The sequence below is a fragment of the Pempheris klunzingeri genome, chromosome 17 (assembly GCF_042242105.1).
Source record: "Pempheris klunzingeri isolate RE-2024b chromosome 17, fPemKlu1.hap1, whole genome shotgun sequence".
NCBI lineage: Eukaryota > Metazoa > Chordata > Actinopteri > Acropomatiformes > Pempheridae > Pempheris > Pempheris klunzingeri.
Window position 1 is genome coordinate 22936044 of NC_092028.1, and position 20017 is coordinate 22956060.

At 43.1% G+C, this 20017-nt stretch overlaps 3 protein-coding genes across 6 annotated transcripts; 2 read left to right on the plus strand and 1 right to left on the minus strand.

The window, feature by feature from the left end:
• Positions 1–2360: 2360 nt before the first annotated feature.
• LOC139217162 (uncharacterized) lies at positions 2361–4665 on the plus strand. 3 transcript variants are annotated; one of them, XM_070848454.1, is made up of 3 exons: positions 2361–2465; positions 2874–2982; positions 3973–4665. In XM_070848454.1, the coding sequence occupies exons 2-3, from the start codon at positions 2879–2881 to the stop codon at positions 4400–4402; spliced, it is 534 nt and encodes a 177-aa protein (XP_070704555.1). In that variant the 5' UTR covers positions 2361–2465; positions 2874–2878; the 3' UTR covers positions 4403–4665. The 3 variants fall into 3 exon arrangements, with proteins under 3 accessions (XP_070704555.1, XP_070704557.1, XP_070704556.1); XM_070848456.1 differs by having other exon boundaries at positions 2412–2465; positions 2879–2982; XM_070848455.1 differs by having other exon boundaries at positions 2422–2465; positions 2785–2982.
• Positions 4666–5325: 660 nt separating this feature from the next.
• Positions 5326–6918, plus strand: apnl (actinoporin-like protein). The gene is made up of 3 exons (XM_070848392.1): positions 5326–5377; positions 5875–6001; positions 6097–6918. The coding sequence occupies exons 2-3, from the start codon at positions 5898–5900 to the stop codon at positions 6539–6541; spliced, it is 549 nt and encodes a 182-aa protein (XP_070704493.1). The 5' UTR covers positions 5326–5377; positions 5875–5897; the 3' UTR covers positions 6542–6918.
• Positions 6919–13778: 6860 nt separating this feature from the next.
• On the minus strand, positions 13779–18529 carry ramp2 (receptor (G protein-coupled) activity modifying protein 2). 2 transcript variants are annotated; one of them, XM_070847966.1, is made up of 6 exons: positions 18290–18529; positions 17681–17746; positions 17567–17596; positions 15718–15750; positions 15379–15556; positions 13779–15285 (listed from the first exon to the last, which is right to left on the minus strand). In XM_070847966.1, the coding sequence occupies exons 1-6, from the start codon at positions 18447–18449 to the stop codon at positions 15036–15038; spliced, it is 717 nt and encodes a 238-aa protein (XP_070704067.1). In that variant the 5' UTR covers positions 18450–18529; the 3' UTR covers positions 13779–15035. The 2 variants fall into 2 exon arrangements, with proteins under 2 accessions (XP_070704067.1, XP_070704068.1); XM_070847967.1 differs by lacking the exons at positions 17567–17596; positions 17681–17746; positions 18290–18529 and adding an exon at positions 15974–16650.
• Between the last annotated feature and the right edge of the window lie 1488 nt (positions 18530–20017).

The window sequence follows — 20017 nt, forward strand, 5'->3', positions numbered from 1 at the left end:
CGCTGTTAGCGAACAAGCTAACTGTTGCTGCTGCTGCGTCCTCCTCACTTCATGCTCCCACCTGTAACACCCTTCTCACGTGCTCAGGGGTTCCAGTCTGCTCTTTGATTGTCACGGAGACGTCCTGTATTTATCACACAAGCGGAGTGCAGAGCAAATAAGATTGATCGTGACTGCGGCACAATCTTTACTAGTGCACGACTGAAGCTCCGATCCATGGCTCAGCTGTTTCAGTAAAGTGTTCACTTGTGACAACATGCTGACCTAACATTTCATTTTACAGCTTAATCAAGGCTGAAAAGACAAAAGAGTGAACAAACACCCCCCCAAGGGAAATGTAGTGTTCAGTAATATTTATTAAGTGCTGTGTTTGTTCAGCTTTAACTCAGATTTGGAGTTAATTATGGCTGCCTGTCACAGTTTATCACATGATTCTGACTAACAGAATTCATAATGTAAGCTAGAGTAAACCATTAACCTCACACTCTTTCCTCATATATTACAAACTGAGAGAGGGACGTAAAGCTGAGGTGTCTGACTGACTGAAATAACAACGTGAGTGACAAGAGGTTGAGATACTGATGCTGCAGCCGCTATAATTAAATATGGTTTCATCTTTAGTGTACATTTATCTTTGTCGTCGTAACACTTTAAAAGCTTCAGCATCCTACGAATAGAGATTACTGACATTGTCTGCTTGTCACCCTCTTAATTGCCTCTTACTAACCGTCCTCAGAAGCCACAAAGATAACTCTACAGCCTGAATCAATTTAACAGACCTGCTTAATAAAATAAGGAGGAAATTAGAATCCATCCCGACATGAATCAGTGGATGTTGGTTGTATGTGTGGTGCTGGGTGGGAGACTGTTGCAGGACAGAGAAAAGCAAACAGGAAGGTGTTTGTTGTTGATGATGATGTTGTTTTTGCATTTTCAATCCCTTACTGCAGTTCAAAAGACACTATTCACACTTGTGGTTCAGTGGTTCTGTGGCTTTGGGGGACCTGCGAGGCTGTGATGCTCACTACACACAGAAAATAGCTGAAAAATTGACAACCTTGCTATTTCTGCATTTTGATGGCTAGCGCTGAAAAACAGGCACATTTGAATGTAAAAATGAATTCTTCTGCTGCTGTTATGAGTGTTTATGTTCCATTAGATGTTTTAGAGCACGTTTCTATTGTGCATCTATGACTATCTGAATGCAGCCATGCCCTTTTCACAGCACATAATGAAGGGCATGCTGAATATGTGCCATGATCACTGGCTAACCATCAGAAAGCAAACATTAACTGCACAAGTCTGTGTAGTGCAAATGTATTTTTGCAAATGCATGTTTGGTGCCATCTGGTGACTTCAAGCACTGGAGCTGAAGGATTTAAATCAAGTTCCAGGCGCCTGATGTATGGAATAGAACAGCTGCCATAATATAACTTGAATTGGTTGGTGGAATAATGAACACATCTGAAAACACACCAAGTTTGCAAAACATACTTAATAGGGAAGACCCGCAGGCCCTGTAATCTTGTGGATAAATATAACACTGCAGTGTACAGTGCTGCCTTACATAAGACATTGTTTTTGTAACTTTCTCCTACATGGAAGAAGGGAGTGTCTCCTCTTCTTCCACACTCCAGTGGGAGAAGAGTCAGCAGTAAAAGAATTGGTGATATGAGAGTGAGTGTTGAAATGTGTGCCTGATGTAGGGGCAGGCGGGGTGACGGTGGTGGTGGGGGTGGTGACGGTGGTGGGGGGGGGGTCCCACAGGGCTCTGTCACCAGCCATCACCTGTAACAATAACAAGCAATCAGTTGAGCAATGCCTGGGAGATTGTAGTTTCATTCTAAGCGAGTCAGAACATGAAATGCTTCATAAGGATCTTATACATGAAGTGAAGTGAAGTGAGCATTAAAGGGTCCCGTCAGAGCCAAAGAGAACTCTCAGCATGAGGAATTATATGAAAGCAATAAAACGTGAAGTAACCGAAGAACAACAATTGAAATGTGGTTTAAACTACAGAGCAGATAATATGACTATATAGATAATATGATAATATGACGAGCTTTCACAACAATGTGCTGCATTAAGTTACTGAAATCCAATGATTGAAGAATGAGGTCATTAATCCCTCAGGATACAGAGGTGATATCAAAACCACCCGTGGCTGATGTGAAGGCAAATATACTGCCACAGAGATGTCGTGTAATTAAAACTTTCATTAGTTTAATGATATGTAGTATCACCTATAGTGTTTGCTGCACATTGTGATCAGGGGATGGGAGCTTTGAACGTAACTTTCCTGATGGGATGGTGAATGCTCCTTTCACGGTGGACACGCCCGTGCTTGTGTTGGGATAAGGACTGTGGAGCTATAATCACACAAAGACTCTCTCCACCTCTGTGGGATTTGAGAAAAAGGAACTTGACGCTGCTGCCAAGCACGACTGGGTGCTTAACTCCAAAAGGTGAATATACTTCCTCCTACCTATAGCCAGGTTATAGCTTAACTGTGAGCTGTGTCTCGGTTAACCTGTACAGATCCTTTTTTCTCAGTGCTCACACCTTTTTCTCAGTGCTCAGATTAGCTTCACACTTCGTTTCACACTTCAAGCTGTATTCACTCTTTACATACACATGCTGTAGAACATGTGCGGTTAAATTCTGGTCAGGTATTTTGTAACTGAGAGGAAGAAAATCAGCTAGTTTGATTATGAAAAGGTGATTTGACTTTGTGTTTTCTTTTCACCCCAAAAACTTGTTTTCTTCATGTCTGTCATATAAAAGAAAAGAATCCATTTGGTGCACAATACCTGCTGAACGGTCACCTGTTAGTGGATCCATGGTGTAAGCTTTCCATCCTGTTCCTCTTGCAGTAAAGATGCCAGAAACAGCAGAAGCTGTGTCAGCCACTCTCACCACCAACAGAAACTGCACCATAGAAATAATCAACGCCAGCACTCGCTACTGCCTCATCAACCCCAAGTAAGCCTCTAAATGAAACGTATTTACCAACTAAATACATGGAAATGGAAATGAATGTAATGTGCCATCAGACTGGATTTGATGAAGATGAGAAATTCTAGAAAATGTAGGTTTAAATCACGTTAATCATTTTCTCTGTAGGATAAAATGCATCTAAATGAGGTCAGTGCACATTAGTGACGTCTATCAGTTACCTGCATCAACGCTGTGTAGAGATAATAGTGAAGTGTGTGTGTGTGTGTGTGTGTGTGTGTGTGTGTGTGTGTGTGTGTGTGTGCTCATGTTTGATTGGTTCCAGGGAGACCGTGTTCACTTTCAAAAGGCTTCGTGCTATTAGAGCACGATGCCTGGTTCCAGATCAGCATATTGATTCTATTAACATGAAGTCCGTCCAGAAAAATGAAGCATCCACAACTTTTTTTTACAGAAAAATCAGACGTTCATCCATGAAAAGTTAAATGATATTTCAAGTGTCCCGTTGAATTAATCTGAATAAATTATTAGAATAGTTTGGAGTCACAGTAATCTCTCCATTTCTTTCACTTCTGCTAAAAGGGTTAACGAATAAAAACAAAACAACGAGATGAATACAAATGACCCTCGTCTTCTGGAGTTTCCTCCACGCTGCACCGTTTATCTAGCCGTGGCAGGACAGACCACATCTTGGATGGGTGGTTTTCATGTGTGACATCACTTTGCTGAGAACATCCACCTATCCATCATGCATTGACACTCACTGCCTCATTGCACATCGTATGCAGGTACACTCACTGTTGGTTAGAAGTCCACAGCAGTACTTGTATAGTCACACTCCATCCATCAGCATAAGGTATTACAGGTACCCTGGAAAGCTCAACACTCAAAAAGTGCTCTGACAACCTCCGCAAAACTTCCCAAACTCTGTTCTGTCATCAGAAGTCAGAGAAGTGACATAAAAGTTATCAGGCGATTGGTCATGTTGATGAGGGTTTGTCATGCTCTCCTGCACAGAGTCTACATGTCCAGTGGCTTCTGTCAGCACCCCCCCCAGCCCACGGTCCGCAGCGCCAACACCGAAGTGTGCTCCTTCACCAAGGACGACAACACTGCCACGGGTGCCGTCGGCCTGCTGACCTATGACCTGTTCCATATGCATAGCCGTGTTTGCTCCGAGCGCGTGGCCATCATGTTCTCTGTGCCCTTTGACCACAACCTGTACAAGAACCGGCTGGCCGTGGGTGTGGTTGAGCAGTCCCGCGCCTGCGACAAGCATCTGTACAACCAGCTGTATGATGGGAAAGACCTCAGTAACTTCGCCCGCTCTGAGACGTGTGGTGGAGGGCTGGAGTATAAAGCTCCGTCCGTCGATCTCAGGGCTTCGATGTCTAGCACCGGCAAAGCCATTGTTAAAGTGGAGCTCCATGATAAAATGGGCCATTAGTTTAGAGGCTGCTGGTGTTTTGCCTTTTTGTACAACAGGATAAATAAACTTCATCTGATTTGACTGTTGTTGCAAGTTGTCATCCAGAGAAACATCCAGAGGAGAGGAAGACTGATTTTGCTGTCATCTGTGTTTTGTGTCTCCTGAAACGTATCAATATCTGACAGCCAGCTCATTGATTCTCCATTAGCTTCTTCCTTGGGCTTATGTATATCGTACACTCCCTTTTTCTTTGATTATGGTAATAAAACATTAAGAGCCGATGCTGGTTGCTTTGTGTGGGATATGTTTTCACTGTGTAGCCTATGCTTTCATTATTACTGATGAACAGTAATCATTTTTTAATCTCTTAGTTGGATCTATTCAGTTCTAATGAGCAGCAACAGATGGAATATCTGCATAGATGTTTTTTTAATTGGCACGATAACTGTATTGTTTTTCGCTGGCTGTGAGACTCTCCATCTTTCTCTGAAATGTGTGATTTTGTGTGGTACTTGAAATGCACCACATTAAACAGGAGAAAGAATACGAGTAAAGTAACTCCAGAGATTTCTGTCTTAACTTGTTTTTTCTCTGTTGCACAATACCACAAGAATGAGATCCTCAAACCGCCAGACCGTCAGACACTCATGTACTCATGTAGCCACAGTCCCGTAGGAGGAACTGAATGAATGATCCTACCCAACAGGTTGGGGTGGAGGAGGAAAACTGTAGGAACTGGGGTGTGGCAGGTCTGTCCCACAGGGAAAAGAATATTTGCTCTCCTGGTGTTTTTGTGTGGGTGGTGTGTTTTGAAAGAGGGTGTGGGCTGTCCAATTGGGATTATGTTGCAAGTGGGAGGGTTTCCTGGGTGATAACATACATCCTTGTTTTTTTTTTTTCCTAAAAAAAAAAACTACCGGCACCTCCCTACCAGGTAACTTTTGGTACTCAGGACTTCTTGGAGCTGGGTGCACCGACAGAAGTTCTCAGCAGGTAAGTCACTTAGACCGTTTGGGGGGGAAAGACTTGCATGACGATGTAGATAAGATAATCTGCTAAAAGGCAGCACAGAGGATGGCTCATTAGCTCAGGACTCTAAAAAAGAGTCATAGACTCATAGAGGCATACAGAAGCTTGATGGGGCATTTGTTTGATTTGTATCATATCTCTGTTGATAAAAGGGGCCATCATTTTCTCTACTGTTTTCACTTCAACTTCATTATTGAGTGCTACTTAGTGCTGTAATTGAAGAGGTTCACTCTCTTAATGAGGCAAAGAGAGTCTGCAGCTATTCTCTGATTGTTAACAACTGTTCTGAGATCTCGTTAGCCTCTGAAATAGATCATTCATACCCAGTGCCGGTCTGTGTGAAGGTCAATGTAATGTTAATACAGCATGTGAACAAAGCAGAGGTCAGGAGGACACTTTGTGTGTGTTTAGGTGTGGAGGGAATGTGATGTTGTTCAACCCAGCTGGTTTTTTTTTTACAGGAAAATCTCACAGCCGATCCAACATGACGGAGTCGGCCGAAGCTGTAGCAGCCGATGTGACCAGCAAGCGAAGTGTCACCATTGAAATCTCAAATCTCACCAACAACTACTTGTTCATCAACCCCAGGTAAGCCCTCATTTGTGTACCTTCAGGCTTGTTTGAAATGTTTTACAGAGACCCCCCCCCAAAAAAAACCAATCTGTTGTGCCTGTGTCTGTTAGGGTGTACCTTGAAAACGGGGAGACATACAACCCACCGCAGCCCACGGTTTGCTCCCTAAAGACAGAGGTCTGCACTTTCACCAAGTCCAGCGGCAAAGCGACCGGCAGCATCGGCGTGCTGACCTACGACCTCTTTGAGAGGTCGCAGAACGACTACGCTGAGACACTGGCCATCATGTTCTCGGTGCCCTGGGACTACAACCTGTACAAAAACTGGTTTGCAGTGGGCGTCTATAAGAGGGGCCGCAACTGTGATAAGGATTTGTACAAAGAAATGTACTATGAGAAGAAACAGGAAGAGCATGGGTTTGTCAGGGAGGAAGCCACTGGGTCAGGAATCAGTTATGTGGGCGACTACCTCGACATCAAGGCCACCATGTGTCCTTTAGGCAACTCCATCATGAAGGTGGAGGTGTGGCCTAGCCTTTTCAAACAAAAGGCCTAGCAGGGGAGGAATTCATCCCTCCACCTGAAGCTTTTACCTGCCAAACTGTTTCTATTCCAGTCAGCACGCATGATTTAACAGATGTATTGTTGCTGACATATGTCTGTATAGCTGGGTATTATACCCTTTGGTAAATCTGCTTAAGATCAGAGTTTAGTTTGTTTATAAATCCAGGCTGCAATAACCCCCCTTTATAGCCGAAGCCTCTGTCTGTTTCAATAGCATCCGATTTTAAAATGGCATCTTTAGAAATGAGAATCAAAGGATGACTCACCGGAGGATGAGGGCACATAGCTTAATAGAACACACTGAGAGCCTGTCTGTATTTACCTTGACACTGGAGTCTCAGGAATAAAATAAACCCTTTGCTGAGGCTATTTTTGTACGTCTGTTGATTGAGTTTAGAAAAGTGTTATAAATAATTGAAATTTTTTAATGCAAAATTTCGTTTTGTGTGCGTGCATATCATCCGAAGCACGCTGTGTGTGTGTGTGTGTGTGTGTGTGCACCGGATTCAGGACTACTTTGAAGTGACATTTAGATTGGAACAGTGGGTGCAGGGTTTTTGTTGTTGTTGTTGTTGTTTTCTTCTGTCTCTCCTCCATATACTGCAGACACACACCTCCCTTATGTCGCCCATCATCAAAGCATATCCATCACTGACAAATACTGTATTTACAGTACACTGATTTCAAAGACGTTGGTTTAACATGCATCATATTTCTACAGTTTTTGTGATGTAGAAAGTTGACAAAAGTCTTTTCTGTGGTTTCTAGATGTTGTGGTTTTCTGCTGAGATACTGAATTGTTTTTCTGTCACTTCTTCAGTAAAAAAAGAAAGCAGCTACTGTGTAATGAGCAGTAAAGACACCAGAGATTGAACAAATCAGCTTTGCAAACACATCCTAAATAATGGGACTACGAACACTTAAATGAAAACACAGTGTCACTTCTTGGCTACATAAAAACTACTTGTGTAATTAAAATGAAATCTAGAAGCAGAGGAACATTAAAACCTCCACAGTCAAGCACATATTGTTCAAAACACATTCACTGGTTGGTTTTTTATGAACCAGTAAACCCAAGGACAAAATGAATAGATGCATTTGCTTTTTTTGTGATAATGATCTTGGCAGGGACTATGAGACCATGGTAAACTAGACAGGAGTGGATTTAGGTGGAGACCCTATTACTACGACTGCTCAGCATCTCATTACACTAACAAAAAGCTTTAGAATTCTTTAATTGGTGAGAAATGACTATCTTGATTTGTTATCTTTTCATCAAACAGCTTGTCTTGCAGTAATGGCACAACCAATTTTGTGTAGATACAGTCATTAACCTGGGGTTCTGAGGCAGGAGGCAATACTCCAGCTCTTAATCTACATCGCAGGCGAAGTTATCTGGTTCCCCCGATTCTGTTTACAATCTCAATTCTGTTTTCCCGCTAGATTCACGATGCTTTAGCTGCATTAACTCCAGCCACAAAGACTCCCAGATCAAAGGTTTTTGCTCACTGTCACTGTAGCATTTGCATAAAAGCCATACATAATATAGAGGCATAAACTAGGCCTGTTCAGGCTCAATCCCTGAGCATTGTTGGGTAGTGTATTGGAGAAATGACACACGGCCCCTGTAAACAGATGGGGACACTAAGCGGAAACTTTTGTTTGGCGCAGCTTTAAAATGGGGATAAGTTCCCACACACTCCTTTTATATTCTTCCTTTCAGTCTCTCCTCTATGTTTACTATACCTCTGCATAAGTCTTCTTTCATGTGTTGTGTTGTATTATTTACGGTGTGTGTGTGTGTGTGTGTGTGTCTGTGTTTGTACGTACAGTAAATGTCTTTGCAGGCACACCTGCACATGCAGAGATGGATATTCTACATCAAATGCATTCTTTTGTTCGTTATGTCATTTGAGTTTAGAAAGTCTGAAAAAAAACCTTTGAGAAGGCAAGAGAGGGATTATTCCTCTTAAACAGGAGACAAAAGATGTGTGAGAAATGTATTTTTCTGTGTAGATAAACTTAAGGAGCTCAGCGTTTGTGGATTGAAACTGATGCTATTTGCCACTAAATGCGAGTGAATGTGTTTGTCTTGGTAAAAAGCTTCTGTCGAAATCCTTCCAGGATGTTAAGAAGAAAGGGAGGTGGATGAGTGCAGGTGCACCACTGAAGTTAACACGCCGGCAGCTCTTTTCTTGTGATAAAAATCAGCTGATCTCACTGAACCACCACGAGGCTCCAGTTAAACCCACAGCAAGAGGATGAGTGGAAGTGAAAACCAAAAACCTGGAGATCCTGATTTTACCAAAAGAAACTCTTGCATCCTGTTACAGTCTTTTCTCACTCACTCTGTTTTCTGTATTTTAACAACACAAAGGAATGAATTCTTGACTCTTAACTCTTAATGTATTTACTGTGTTGACGTGGTGCTCTGGTTTCCATGCCATGAATAGAAAAAGGTTGACGAGTGAAGTAAACACAGCAGCGTACGTCTCTCCCCTTTATCACCACCATCTGGTACCGAGACTGCACGGTGTCTTGTAAGAAAATGACTGATTCACTTGAATTTTTCAGACTCTCAGCTGAATTATGAGGATCAGCTTTCGAATTTGTTTGAATTTCAATCATGCCCTTTGCTTCGAGCCTTCAGTGCACCAGACCTGTACTGTATATTGACTCAAACTGGGAGTGTCCAAACAGAGCATTGCATTATTCCCTCTCAGTGACCTGAGGCTTGGGGTGTGAGCTGTGAGCCCCTCCAAAAGCCTGATATAGTCATCAGCAGTGTAATACGTATCTTCTCTCTCAACGTGAACAGAAGTATAATTAAAAGGTGCAATTTTGATGTGGCTTCACCTCCAATCTGCTCTCATAGACTGCCATCTAGAGGCCGTCTCTCATATCGCGTGTGCTCATGGAGCTTAGCACCTTAGGCAAGTCTTTAAAAAAGGAAAAAAAACACAGAAATGACCTTGTTGACTCTACATGGATACAACAGGAACAAAATATAAGAAGAAACTGGAAAGGGCTGGTTTTAAGCAGAAAGCGTGTCCTTGTGTCCTTAGAAACGTCAATCTGGCTGCTCCTCTCCTGCTATTCCTGGCTGCAGACAGGTCTGGACGTCCAGCAGGGTCTGGCACTCTCCAATAGTTCAGTCTTAGTCTGTCCTGATGTGCATCAGGCTGGCAACAGGCGCCTGCAGCTCCGTGATCGGACCTCAATAACAGGCCTCAATCTCTGCCAGGTTCCCCTCCAGAGAGGCTGCAAGGGTAAAACAATAAAGTCAGAGATTTTTAAGATAAGCTGGAGTTGCATTTTTTTTCCTGCATGTTTGTTTTGTGTTTTAAAGTGTCTGTGGGTCGTATTTCACTGCTCATAATTCCCCTGGATGAGACGAGAGGGTCGAGGTCACGTTGTTCCTAGCAGGCTTTGGAAATTGTCTCTTCATGTTATTTTGTTATTTTGGACTTTCTCATCCTGCAGAATGACACAGATGTGGATCAAGTAACAATACAGAGAACTTCACTCAAAATGTTCTACTTTTAGAACGTCATTACAAGAAACTCATCTGCCATGATGCTTGTTTTTCTTAATGCTTGTAAGGCTGTAAAGTTGATGGACCTTGTCGTTAATATTATCTTTTCAAATGTCAGTTTGCAAAAGTAATTCCTGTCTTATTAAACCTTAAAAATGTTGGTATCTGTCATCACCACTGTGAATGTTAGAATAAGGCTGAGCTACATCGAATGTGAACTACAGATCGGGACTGTACTGTTTGTTAAACTAATAATGCAAAGATCCACAGAATATTACTACTTCAGGCGTCTATAATCAGTATTTTTATGTTAATATGCTTGGAGTGATGAACCCACAGAGAGTTATCACCTGACTCTGCCTCCTCCTCCACTTTCAGCTCAGTGTTTCCATAATCTGCCCCACAACTTTACTGCTTTGGTTCACTCTCCAGCTCTCGTGGGATTTCTCTTTTCAGCAACAAACAAGCACTAAAAGCTGCGTGCCCTGCACCAAACAGCAGCCATAGTTAACGACCAGCTGGTGGATATAGTGGAGCATTTAGCAGCTACAGAGTCAGATATTTCCCTCAGGAGTCAGTGGAGACCAAAGACAGAGCTAAAACAGAGTCAGTATTGGATTTACATTCATCCACAGCTTGTTTCCGCTGCCCTCAAGAGGCAACACATAGTTACTGTAGCTTTATATTATTTATGACCGATGTATTTCCTAGACACAAACCGTGACAAACCCACATCTGTGAGCCCCCGTATGAGGACTCCCCTGTATGAGGACTCCACTCCTGCTGTGGTAAAGAGTGCAGGTAAAAAAAAACTCCTAAACTTTTTTGCTATTTGTTTGCATTTTACATGCTCATTTTGTTCTCTCTCTCTGTTGTCACCAGTTTTACGGAAACTCCCAGAGCTGCATCCACTTCCACTTGCATGTGACAAGTGAACCAGAAATGCATCTCTTTCATTTCCTGATTCCAGCTCCCTCTGGTCGTCTCTCAGGTAGGCCAGCTCTTCCTTCAAGCAGCCTGGCTTCAGCCCCAGGGTCTTGGTTTTTTTTTTTCAGGAATAAATCTCTCAGGATCCTCATCAAACCAATAAGTTTGACCTTCACAGGTTGCTGTAGCTCTATTTCTGCCTCTTGTCACTCACGTTGTCAGCTGGCAGTGGAACACTGCTCTTCCTGCTTTGTGTTTCTTTGAGTTTATTCTGACTGATGGAGCGGCACTTTTGATGTCAAACCCACTTGAATGTATAGTCATCTGCTGCCAGCTTGGTGTCATGCAGCTGAGGGGTCAGCTCTGACACAGCAGTGCCAGCTGCTTGGATCTCACACATCAAAGTAATTACTCATGTCACACTGAATGACTCGCATCAATGAGCGTAATCTTTTAATTTTCATCAAGTCTGGCAAAACTCCAGTCTGCAAGTGCTCCAATAAATAAGTCATTAAGAAAAACATGTAATAAAAGCAGGTTTTTATGAATAAAGACGTTGATGTATAAATCAGATGGGATATTAATATTTCACTGGCATAGACTCCAGGAAGCCGACCTTCTCTGACCAGCTGTGGAGGTTGATCAGCTGTTATTGATGCCACTGAATGCTCCTTCATATATGAAGCAGTGAAGCTGACACCTCTATTATTTCCACAGCCAAAGTCCCCAGCCACACTATGAAGTCTGCCAAAGGAACCAGCAGTTGACGTACAGACGCCCTTACCCGCTGTACTCTGCCAGATCTCTGGGACACGACAGCCATCGGCTCCCACTGTGAGAAGACCCAGAGGCCCCGACGGAGGCTCCAGAGCCAAAACCCACCACCCTAGAACTGGAGAGGCAGCTGGGACTCACAGGTGTGACCACTGAGAGAGAGGAAGGTCTCTGGTACCTGCAACTGAAAACACAGTGTCTGTCTCACTTCTACAGATGAACACACACACACACACATATATACAGATAAAACTATGTATCTATAGGATACCAAACTAGTATTTTAAGTCTCCTCAATGACGTTGTTGTCATAAAAGTCATAAGTTCCAGATTTCTTTCTAAACAATCTTGTCAATCAAAACTATCGCTGTCATAATAAACCTGGATTTATGTGGTGGACTGCACCTCCAGCCCCACAGCATCAGGACACCACTTCAGTGTGAGCACACATTGACACCGAGGCCCAAGGGGGCAGATAAGATGCCTCATTTACAAGTTGAAGCATCTTTTCTAATGATGCGGTGGCGTAGCTGGGGTGTTAGAGAGTAACGTCTTGACCTCAAACTGCTTTGAAGGATTCCTGGTGATGCTTCACAGCAGCCTACTGTTGCAAAGGGATGCCCGTCTATATCCCAGCATAGTGATTTTATATTGTAAGCTTTTACAGTATGTTTCAGTGTTATTCACTCATTCTGGGAATATTACATGGTGAATAAACGTCCATATATCATAGACCAAACTGCTCCTGTCCTGAACTCCAGAATTTGCCTGAGAATCATCATGTTTTTAGGTTTTCTTCAGTATCAAAGTAATCCAGTGATAGTTGTCTGTGCATCCATGGGTGCACTGTAAACAGGAGTTGCTAATAGCAAATTCGGCATAATTTTAATGGTGCCGGATTGTGTTTACAAATATATTCCCTCTTTTGTGCCATATATTGAACATCCTTCTATTTCAAAGGTGGACGCTGAGCATGAGGACCTGGTTACCGCAGGTCATAGAGTAGTTTGGTAAGTTGGTTCCCATGTTTGTTCATTAGTTTTCCTTCTTCACTTCATCCTTCTTTCTGTCTGTGTACTAAACACACAGATTAGCGGTTAAGTTTAAACTGAAGCTCTGGGTTACAGTTCTACCACTGCAGCACAGAAAAGGTCACTTTGAATTAGCCTTTTTTAAAATGTACCTTTTGAAATATGAGAGCTGGAGTGAAAACCTGCTACTAAGTCCTAATGTTGTCATTGTCTCACAGAAAACCACTAGAGGGCAGGATTTCCTGACTGAGAGCAAACTGTCTGTCCACCTTTGGTATTTGACTGAACACACAGGCAGACATGTAATGTTCTGTGAAACTGTTGTTGTAATATGATTATGTTGATGTAATATGACAAAAAGAATATGATTAATATTTATTTCACAATGACATCTAACATATTGTCCTCAGAAATGGTTCCTGGCGCTCTGTAGCAATAAGAGCAACACAGCATTGGATGAGATCAGAAGGGGGTGGGGACGAGGATGACCCGACTTCTAGAGAGGAAGAAGGTCACCGAACACACTTTCCCACCCAGCCCTGCCACACACACACACACACACACACACACACATGCATATACACAAACCCAGGCCCACCCAGCAGCGCTGTGTTTGCCAGATGAGGGTGTGATACATGACTGCTGTCACAGCTTCCTTCACTACATCAGTACTGCAGCATAGCAACTGCACCACAAAAGGCTACGCTGTGCTTGTCAGTAAAGATACAGTGAAACACTACCTGAGGCCCAAAGCAGTGCCATCTGCACCGCACTCAGGGGAAACGAGTGTTTAATCAAATACTGACAAAGGTTAAAGGGTGCTTTTGCCGGAGTGATGAAGCATCTCTGTTAATCTATCGCTGTGAATATGAGCTAAACTGAATACAGTCCACCTCTCCCATGTTGTGATTGGCTAAAAAAACAGTTTCTGACATCTGGAAGAGTGAAAATAAGCAACAGCCGACGATCCAACTGTAGATTTAATTATAGAAAAAATACAAAATGCATACAGTACATGGAGTGAGAGCAGGCAGGAAGTGTTCTCTCAGACAGTACAGTAAGTCTAGTAAGTCTTTACAATGGCAGAAAAATATAACAGTATATAAATACGCATTTTGTTCTGAAGCTGAAAGCACTTACAATGGCTTTATTGTCATTCAAGACTGAACAATACATAACCACATTATCAGGATTCAGGCGAAAGATAACACTTTAATCTTCCTGTCGTTGCTCAGTGTTTATCACTATGCTGCACAGACAGTTTAAATGTCTTTTTGTCTGAGCTGGGTGAAGATAAACTTTGCATCAGTTTGCTCATTATGTGATCACGAGGACTGTCGTTGTCCGAACTAGTGCTGAAGGATTTCTTACAGTTCAAAAATAGACAATACCAGGAAAGAGAGCCTCTTTTTCTGGGCGTCCCCACTCATTGTGTCCCATGTGTAACCTCTGACCCTGAACCTTACATACACTATGACTCACATAACCACATCCATGCATCAGACTAGACTCATTTCCCTGTCCTTCCTTTACACACATGGAGGAGCCATTTCATAGATCAAACATGCACACACACACACACACACACACACACCTGTATTCAGTTCAGACTTCAAAACGCCTAATTGCCTAATTAGTGGCTCAAAACAGAGTTAAGTTTGAGGAGCAGCAATAAAAAAATTACCTTGTCTTTTCTCAACACAACTGCTGTCCAACATAATGAGGAGAGTCAACACAAATATATTTAGCTTTTTCTTTTGCAAGCCCTAGAGCTCTTGTTAATATAACCCTGAATACTGGGTTCTCCAGTATAAATCAAGCTCTGCCATCTCTATAGTGTGTGCAAACTGAATGTGACCAATATAGAAATGTTCAGATCTCGAGGCGGGTGGTCGAAAACAACTTATGTCACAGTATACAGATACAAGAATTTGTAATAACGTAGGTTTTGTCACAGTGAGTCACCAGGGAGGTTGCTATTGAACTGCTAATGACATCCACGCTGAATCAGTGTCATCCTCTCTGTAGGCTTCCTCCTCTGTCGCTGTTAGCTCGGGGTTCCTCTTAGTTGTGAATCACAGGTAAAGAAAGATTCAGTCCTCTGCAGGGTCACCGGTGAGATGAAAGCGCTGCACTGGTGTGTATGTAAACAAGCTGTAGTCCTCAGGTTGGGACAGGAGGGAGAGCAAATGGCAAAAATAGGATTTCCTCGATGAGATTCAGGAGCTCCCATCCCCATTCTTGGTCTTGAGCACCACTAGGCTGACCATGATGGGGATCAGGCAGATGGGAGTTATCACCAGGGCAAAGACGATGACTGGCGGTGGGTCACTCAGCTCCTCTGAGGGACAATCCTTGAAAAACTTGGAGTGAATGTTGACAAAGGTCTGTTCCACCAGAGGGTTGGGCCATGGGATCAGGAGACAGTCAGATATCTCCTCTGTGCACAGGCTGAGGTTACTGTACAAACTGTGGAGACAGACAGCGTGTGGAAGATTATTCACACCTGGCAAATATTTAACAACATTTCTGATGCTAGAAACATGAAGTTAACACACTTACCCGCTCACATTACCCCAAGTGCACCAGTCAATGTTGTTTAGCGATGCCATTCCATGCTCGAAATTGGAGAGACATAGAAGGTCAAACAGTTTGGAAAGACACTCCATTGTTGGGGCACCATAAAAATGATAAGAGATGGTGCAAATGCTCATACAACTGTGAGAATTATTCCCACAAGCTGCATGAATGAAAGAGTTGGAGAAAGGAAGAGAGAACAAGTCAAAAAGAGACATTAGAAAATGACATTACAGATGTGTGACACATTTCCAAAACACCTCCTTTAAATTCTCTGTTCACAGAATGATGTCAGGCCGTGTGGCTATGCATTATTTCACCTACCAAAGGGCAAAGCAGGGTCTCCATAAGTGGTGTCTAAAAGAAAAAACAAGATCTTTAGATTAAAACATCAGCTGGTAAAGTGGACTGTGGGCACAGATGTGCCATGTAAGGCCCTCCTAATGCAGCTCATTACAGAAGATCATCAAAGACATGCATCCAAGCACATTTCAGTGTGAAGAGGACTTTTGTGAGTTCCTTCACATGTCTAGTACTGAGACAGGCATTTGCAGCTGTAGAAGGGAGACCACACACTCACCGTAGAGAAAGGAGAGGAATACCCCAATGAAACCAAGTGCTCCCTTCATGTCAGACAAAATGAATAAAGGTGCGTTATCCCCAGCTGATGACCATGTATGATAAACCTATACTTCTTAGACTGTGTACAGCGAGGCATAACAGGAAACCCGACAGGACGGAAGAGACGCAGTGTAACCTTCGGTTACCAGATGTCCAAACAGTGTTACCCGCGGTTAGCAGATGTTCTTCGAAGATCTGTCTGACGGCCCTGCGCCTTGGCAGCAGCTCTTCCCCTCTCCAACGCACGTTTCTTTTGGATTTTCTTCCTTTTTTAAAGGGGTGGAGGCAACAAAGATTGTCCTCTCCATTCTCCCAAATAAAAGGGAGCACACCCAAGCTGGGCTGGACTCACATCTGAAAACCCTTTAGTCTTTAACTCTTGTTCTGCTTTTTAGTCTCAGTTTCTCACAGTCGAAGGCCTGGCCAGCTCACAGCATGTGATTTATTTGCCTTTTGGGCTGCCTCTGCCAAATAGGAAACATAAGTAAACATTTAGGGCTTAGCGTTTTGGGGTGGATGTAATCATGACTCTGCAGGGTGTGCTGTGCAGACAGCCATGATTTCATATTTAGGTTAATTTGACCAAAGCTGCAAGATGTTATTAGTCCGAGCTGACCAGCTGTTTGAAGGAGCCAACTATCTTTACACTAACACACTGGTAAAGAAAACATACTGGTATTTCCACCTCAAGTGTGGGAAACTTTTCTTTGTCGTGTCGTGAGGAGCTCGTGAGTGTGCTACATCTGTAAGGTAGTTTCTCCCTGTCGGCACTCACCCCTTTAAAGAGCGCTCGGAGAGAGGTGGGCTTGATTGGATGAAAAATGAAATGGACGGTTCACGTTTTCTCACGACTAACTTGTTAATTTATGTCACCGAATCCACATGTTGGGCCTCTCACAACATCTGTTTGCCGAGCAGCATTTTGATTTAGTAATGACATCAGGAAATGTGTCTTTTCAGCAAAGGAGGAGCTCAGAGTTGGGGGGAGTTGGCAGGGGAAGGAGGGGGGACAGTCAGGGGAAGGAAAAAAAAAAAAAAAGGAAGGCACAGGATGAGGAACAGTGAAAGGGGCGCTGCTCCAAAGTTCCAGTTGTTTCACAACTCGGAGTTCATGCGTTGATCACAGACGTTGCATGGGGTGAATGACGAACAAATTCAGGAAGTTGAGCCGGGGGGGGGGGCTGCTCATAATGAGGTTTAAGTTAACCTTTAACCCCAAACCATTATGGGCCTCGTGTCTACTGCTGTTGACCCTCAGTGGTAGAGACCTCCCCAGGAGTTTGTCTTGGATTCTCATGATAACGCACACAAGGAGATCTTGGCAGAAACCAGGATCTCTGAGCTCTGCTTTCTGTGTTTGTCAGTTCCAGGCCACTCAAATGTGTTTAAGGAACTGATCCAAAACAGCCCCCAGTGGACACAAACAACAATCACCATGTGAAATATACACAATTCAATAGGATTCGTGTATTTCTGCTTAAGATTAAGTCAAAACCCGACCACATACAGACCGTCTATCATAATGAGGGAGAGGAAAAGGTTGTAAACTTACTGGCAGTCATCATCTCTGTTGAGTGATACCCTGTAGAGAGGGGGGGGGGGCTCAGGTTAGTGTTTCTGCTCATGCATGAGATATTCTTTTATTTCTTGGTTAAAACACACGTACCTATTGTTGTGGCTGGCTGTACTGCTAAATTTTCATCAACCAGACACACCACTGTTGTGCCTCCAGCTGTAAGAAGAATGAAAATAACAAGGGAACTGAAAATTGGAATAAAGAAGTTAGGTGAAAAAAAGTAACAGGAATTATTAAGGGAGTTATGATAAATACGCTGAAAATGGAGGAGGTAAAGGAAATAGCGTGGAGTGAGCTGTAGGGAGTGAACAGGTCAGTGCATCCTCCCTTTGTCTCCCACTGCCTCAAGGAAATCTTGATATATTCAACTCAAGAACATGTAAACTTAGAATACATCCCCCTCCCACAAGAGTAAAACCTCTTACAATAACCAGAGCGTGAAACATAAGAGAAACACAAACACACAAAATACTCCTGTAAAAACAAATGTGTTGTCTCAGCTCGATCAAAATCGCTCTGTGACCCTAAAACCAAACTGTGGAAGTATAAAACTCAATCATGAGACTCGCTAAGCTCCTTTCTAAAAGCCACTCAATCACTGAAAGCCCCTAAGCATTCCTCCTGAGAGGTGAGACAGAGGGCAAGTAAAGAAGTTATATCATAAGAGTGAAGAAATGGACAGAGTAATCCTCTACTTACCCCAGACGAGAAGAGTCACAAAACACCCAGAGAACACAAGAGAGAAACTAGAGGCTGTCATTCTGCCTGACAATGCTCTGTCCGTCTTCCCTGGTGGGTAAGGATTACATATCTCAACCTTTTTGCAGGAAGTCTCTATAAAACAACAGGAAGCCCTCATTTCCTAGGATGGGCGGATTCACTCAATGGGACAGAGAGCCTGTGATAAGGTTAGAACTAGTGTGGTCCACTGGTGCACCACCATCACTCTCTCTCTTGATCTATTCCTCTCTCTCATCCCACTCTCTCTTCTCCAGAAACACTGGGGGGAGCCCCACCCTTTGTATTTCTCTCTCCCTCTCTCTCTGTCTCTACTGTTGCCTTTGATTTAATGCTTTTATTAGAACAAGCAATGTTTAGGTGTTAATAATGGGTTCACTCACCGAGTGGGCTTCAGACATGAGCCGTCGTAGCCTGAAAGGATTCATGCTGCTGTTTGAATATCTCACAACTTCTTTTTTTAATGCTTTTCATGTTTTGTTTGAATGGAAACTTGAGAGAGTAACTTTGTGCTGAGTAAAGGAGCCGTGAAGCCAGCTGACAGGCTTTTCCCTGCTATTATCAGATATTATTATATAGCTGATGAAAGTTCTCAACACTTCTAGAACAGTGTCGAGCTTATGATGGTCACTTAGAACAACATTCAAACTAAATCAGTGCAGCAGATCCAGAGATATTGTCTTTTCTATTTCACCATTAAATTACAGCAGTGGGATCCAACAGATCAGAAAATCCTTCTTCCCATAGACAGACATTGTTAAAGATACGTTAGTGACGGGTAAATTAAAAATGGGTAAATTTGCTGATTTACATTTAATCCATTCGTTTCGATAATATCTGGAAAGTCTAGTAGAGCCGCATGATTAAATAATTTTATCCCCATTCAACCAGACGTTAATGCACCAGTCAGAGGGACGGACGTCCATGTGAACATTTGAATAATTTGATCCCTTTTTTGGCTCCACTGAGCTCCTTTCATAGGAGCGAACTCGCCTCAAACGCTGTGTTGGTTTTATTTTTTTGTGTTTTTAATACGTCCATGCTTCGGTCTGAGGTTCAGGCGTGTTGTGCTGGTAGCAGCTAATGTGGCTTTCCACATTTTAAAGTTGTAATCTTCATCCCCAGCCAAACGCGGCCTCAAGTGACATCACTCGAGGCAACAGATTTTGCACCGCTCCCTCTGGAGCCACGAAAAGCTTTATTCATCTTTATTCTCCTATGCAGACGTGCTCCCCCAGCCACTGTGAAGTTCCCCTTTAATTCATCATCAGTGAAGAGCACATTTTCTACAGTTTCAACATCTATGGGTTTCTGTTTACGTTGCCGAGGAGCATGAGATTTACTCCACTGTATATCACTGCTGATGACTAAGAAATATGTTGTTTTTTTCCCATCTGTGTTGTGTTACACCATCAGTGCTGATGACGAGCAGCCTTCCCACCACCTCTTGGTCTGACGTCACGCTGGGCTCCTGCGGTAAAGGCAGGGATCTCCAGTATGAGACGGATGCACTCCTCCATGTCACTGAAGCATGAGTTCTCTTTCTCAGCTGCTCGTCTTGGAGGACGGCCAGGTAGATCAGGGCCAGCGCTGCTTCCACGTTTCCTCTCAGATAAAGGAGACTCACAAACAGACACTAGCAGTCATCTGCATCACACTTTCAGAGAAGTTCAACTGCTGAATGGTTTC

Bases quoted from the DNA above. Each gene is read 5' to 3' on its own strand.
- LOC139217162 (XM_070848454.1), top strand. From the start codon at position 2,879: ATGCCAGAAACAGCAGAAGCTGTGTCAGCCACTCTCACCACCAACAGA. The intron at 2,983-3,972 runs GTAAGCCTCTAA...TCTCCTGCACAG, and splicing joins TACTGCCTCATCAACCCCAA to AGTCTACATGTCCAGTGGCT.
- ramp2 (XM_070847966.1), bottom strand. From the start codon at position 18,449: ATGAGGGCTTCCTGTTGTTTTATAGAGACTTCCTGCAAAAAGGTTGAG. The intron at 17,597-17,680 runs GTACGTGTGTTT...CCCTCTCTACAG, and splicing joins ACAGCCAGCCACAACAATAG to GGTATCACTCAACAGAGATG. The intron at 15,751-17,566 runs GTAAGTTTACAA...TTTTTCTTTTAG, and splicing joins AACAGAGATGATGACTGCCA to ACACCACTTATGGAGACCCT.
- apnl (XM_070848392.1), top strand. From the start codon at position 5,898: ATGACGGAGTCGGCCGAAGCTGTAGCAGCCGATGTGACCAGCAAGCGA. The intron at 6,002-6,096 runs GTAAGCCCTCAT...TGTGTCTGTTAG, and splicing joins TACTTGTTCATCAACCCCAG to GGTGTACCTTGAAAACGGGG.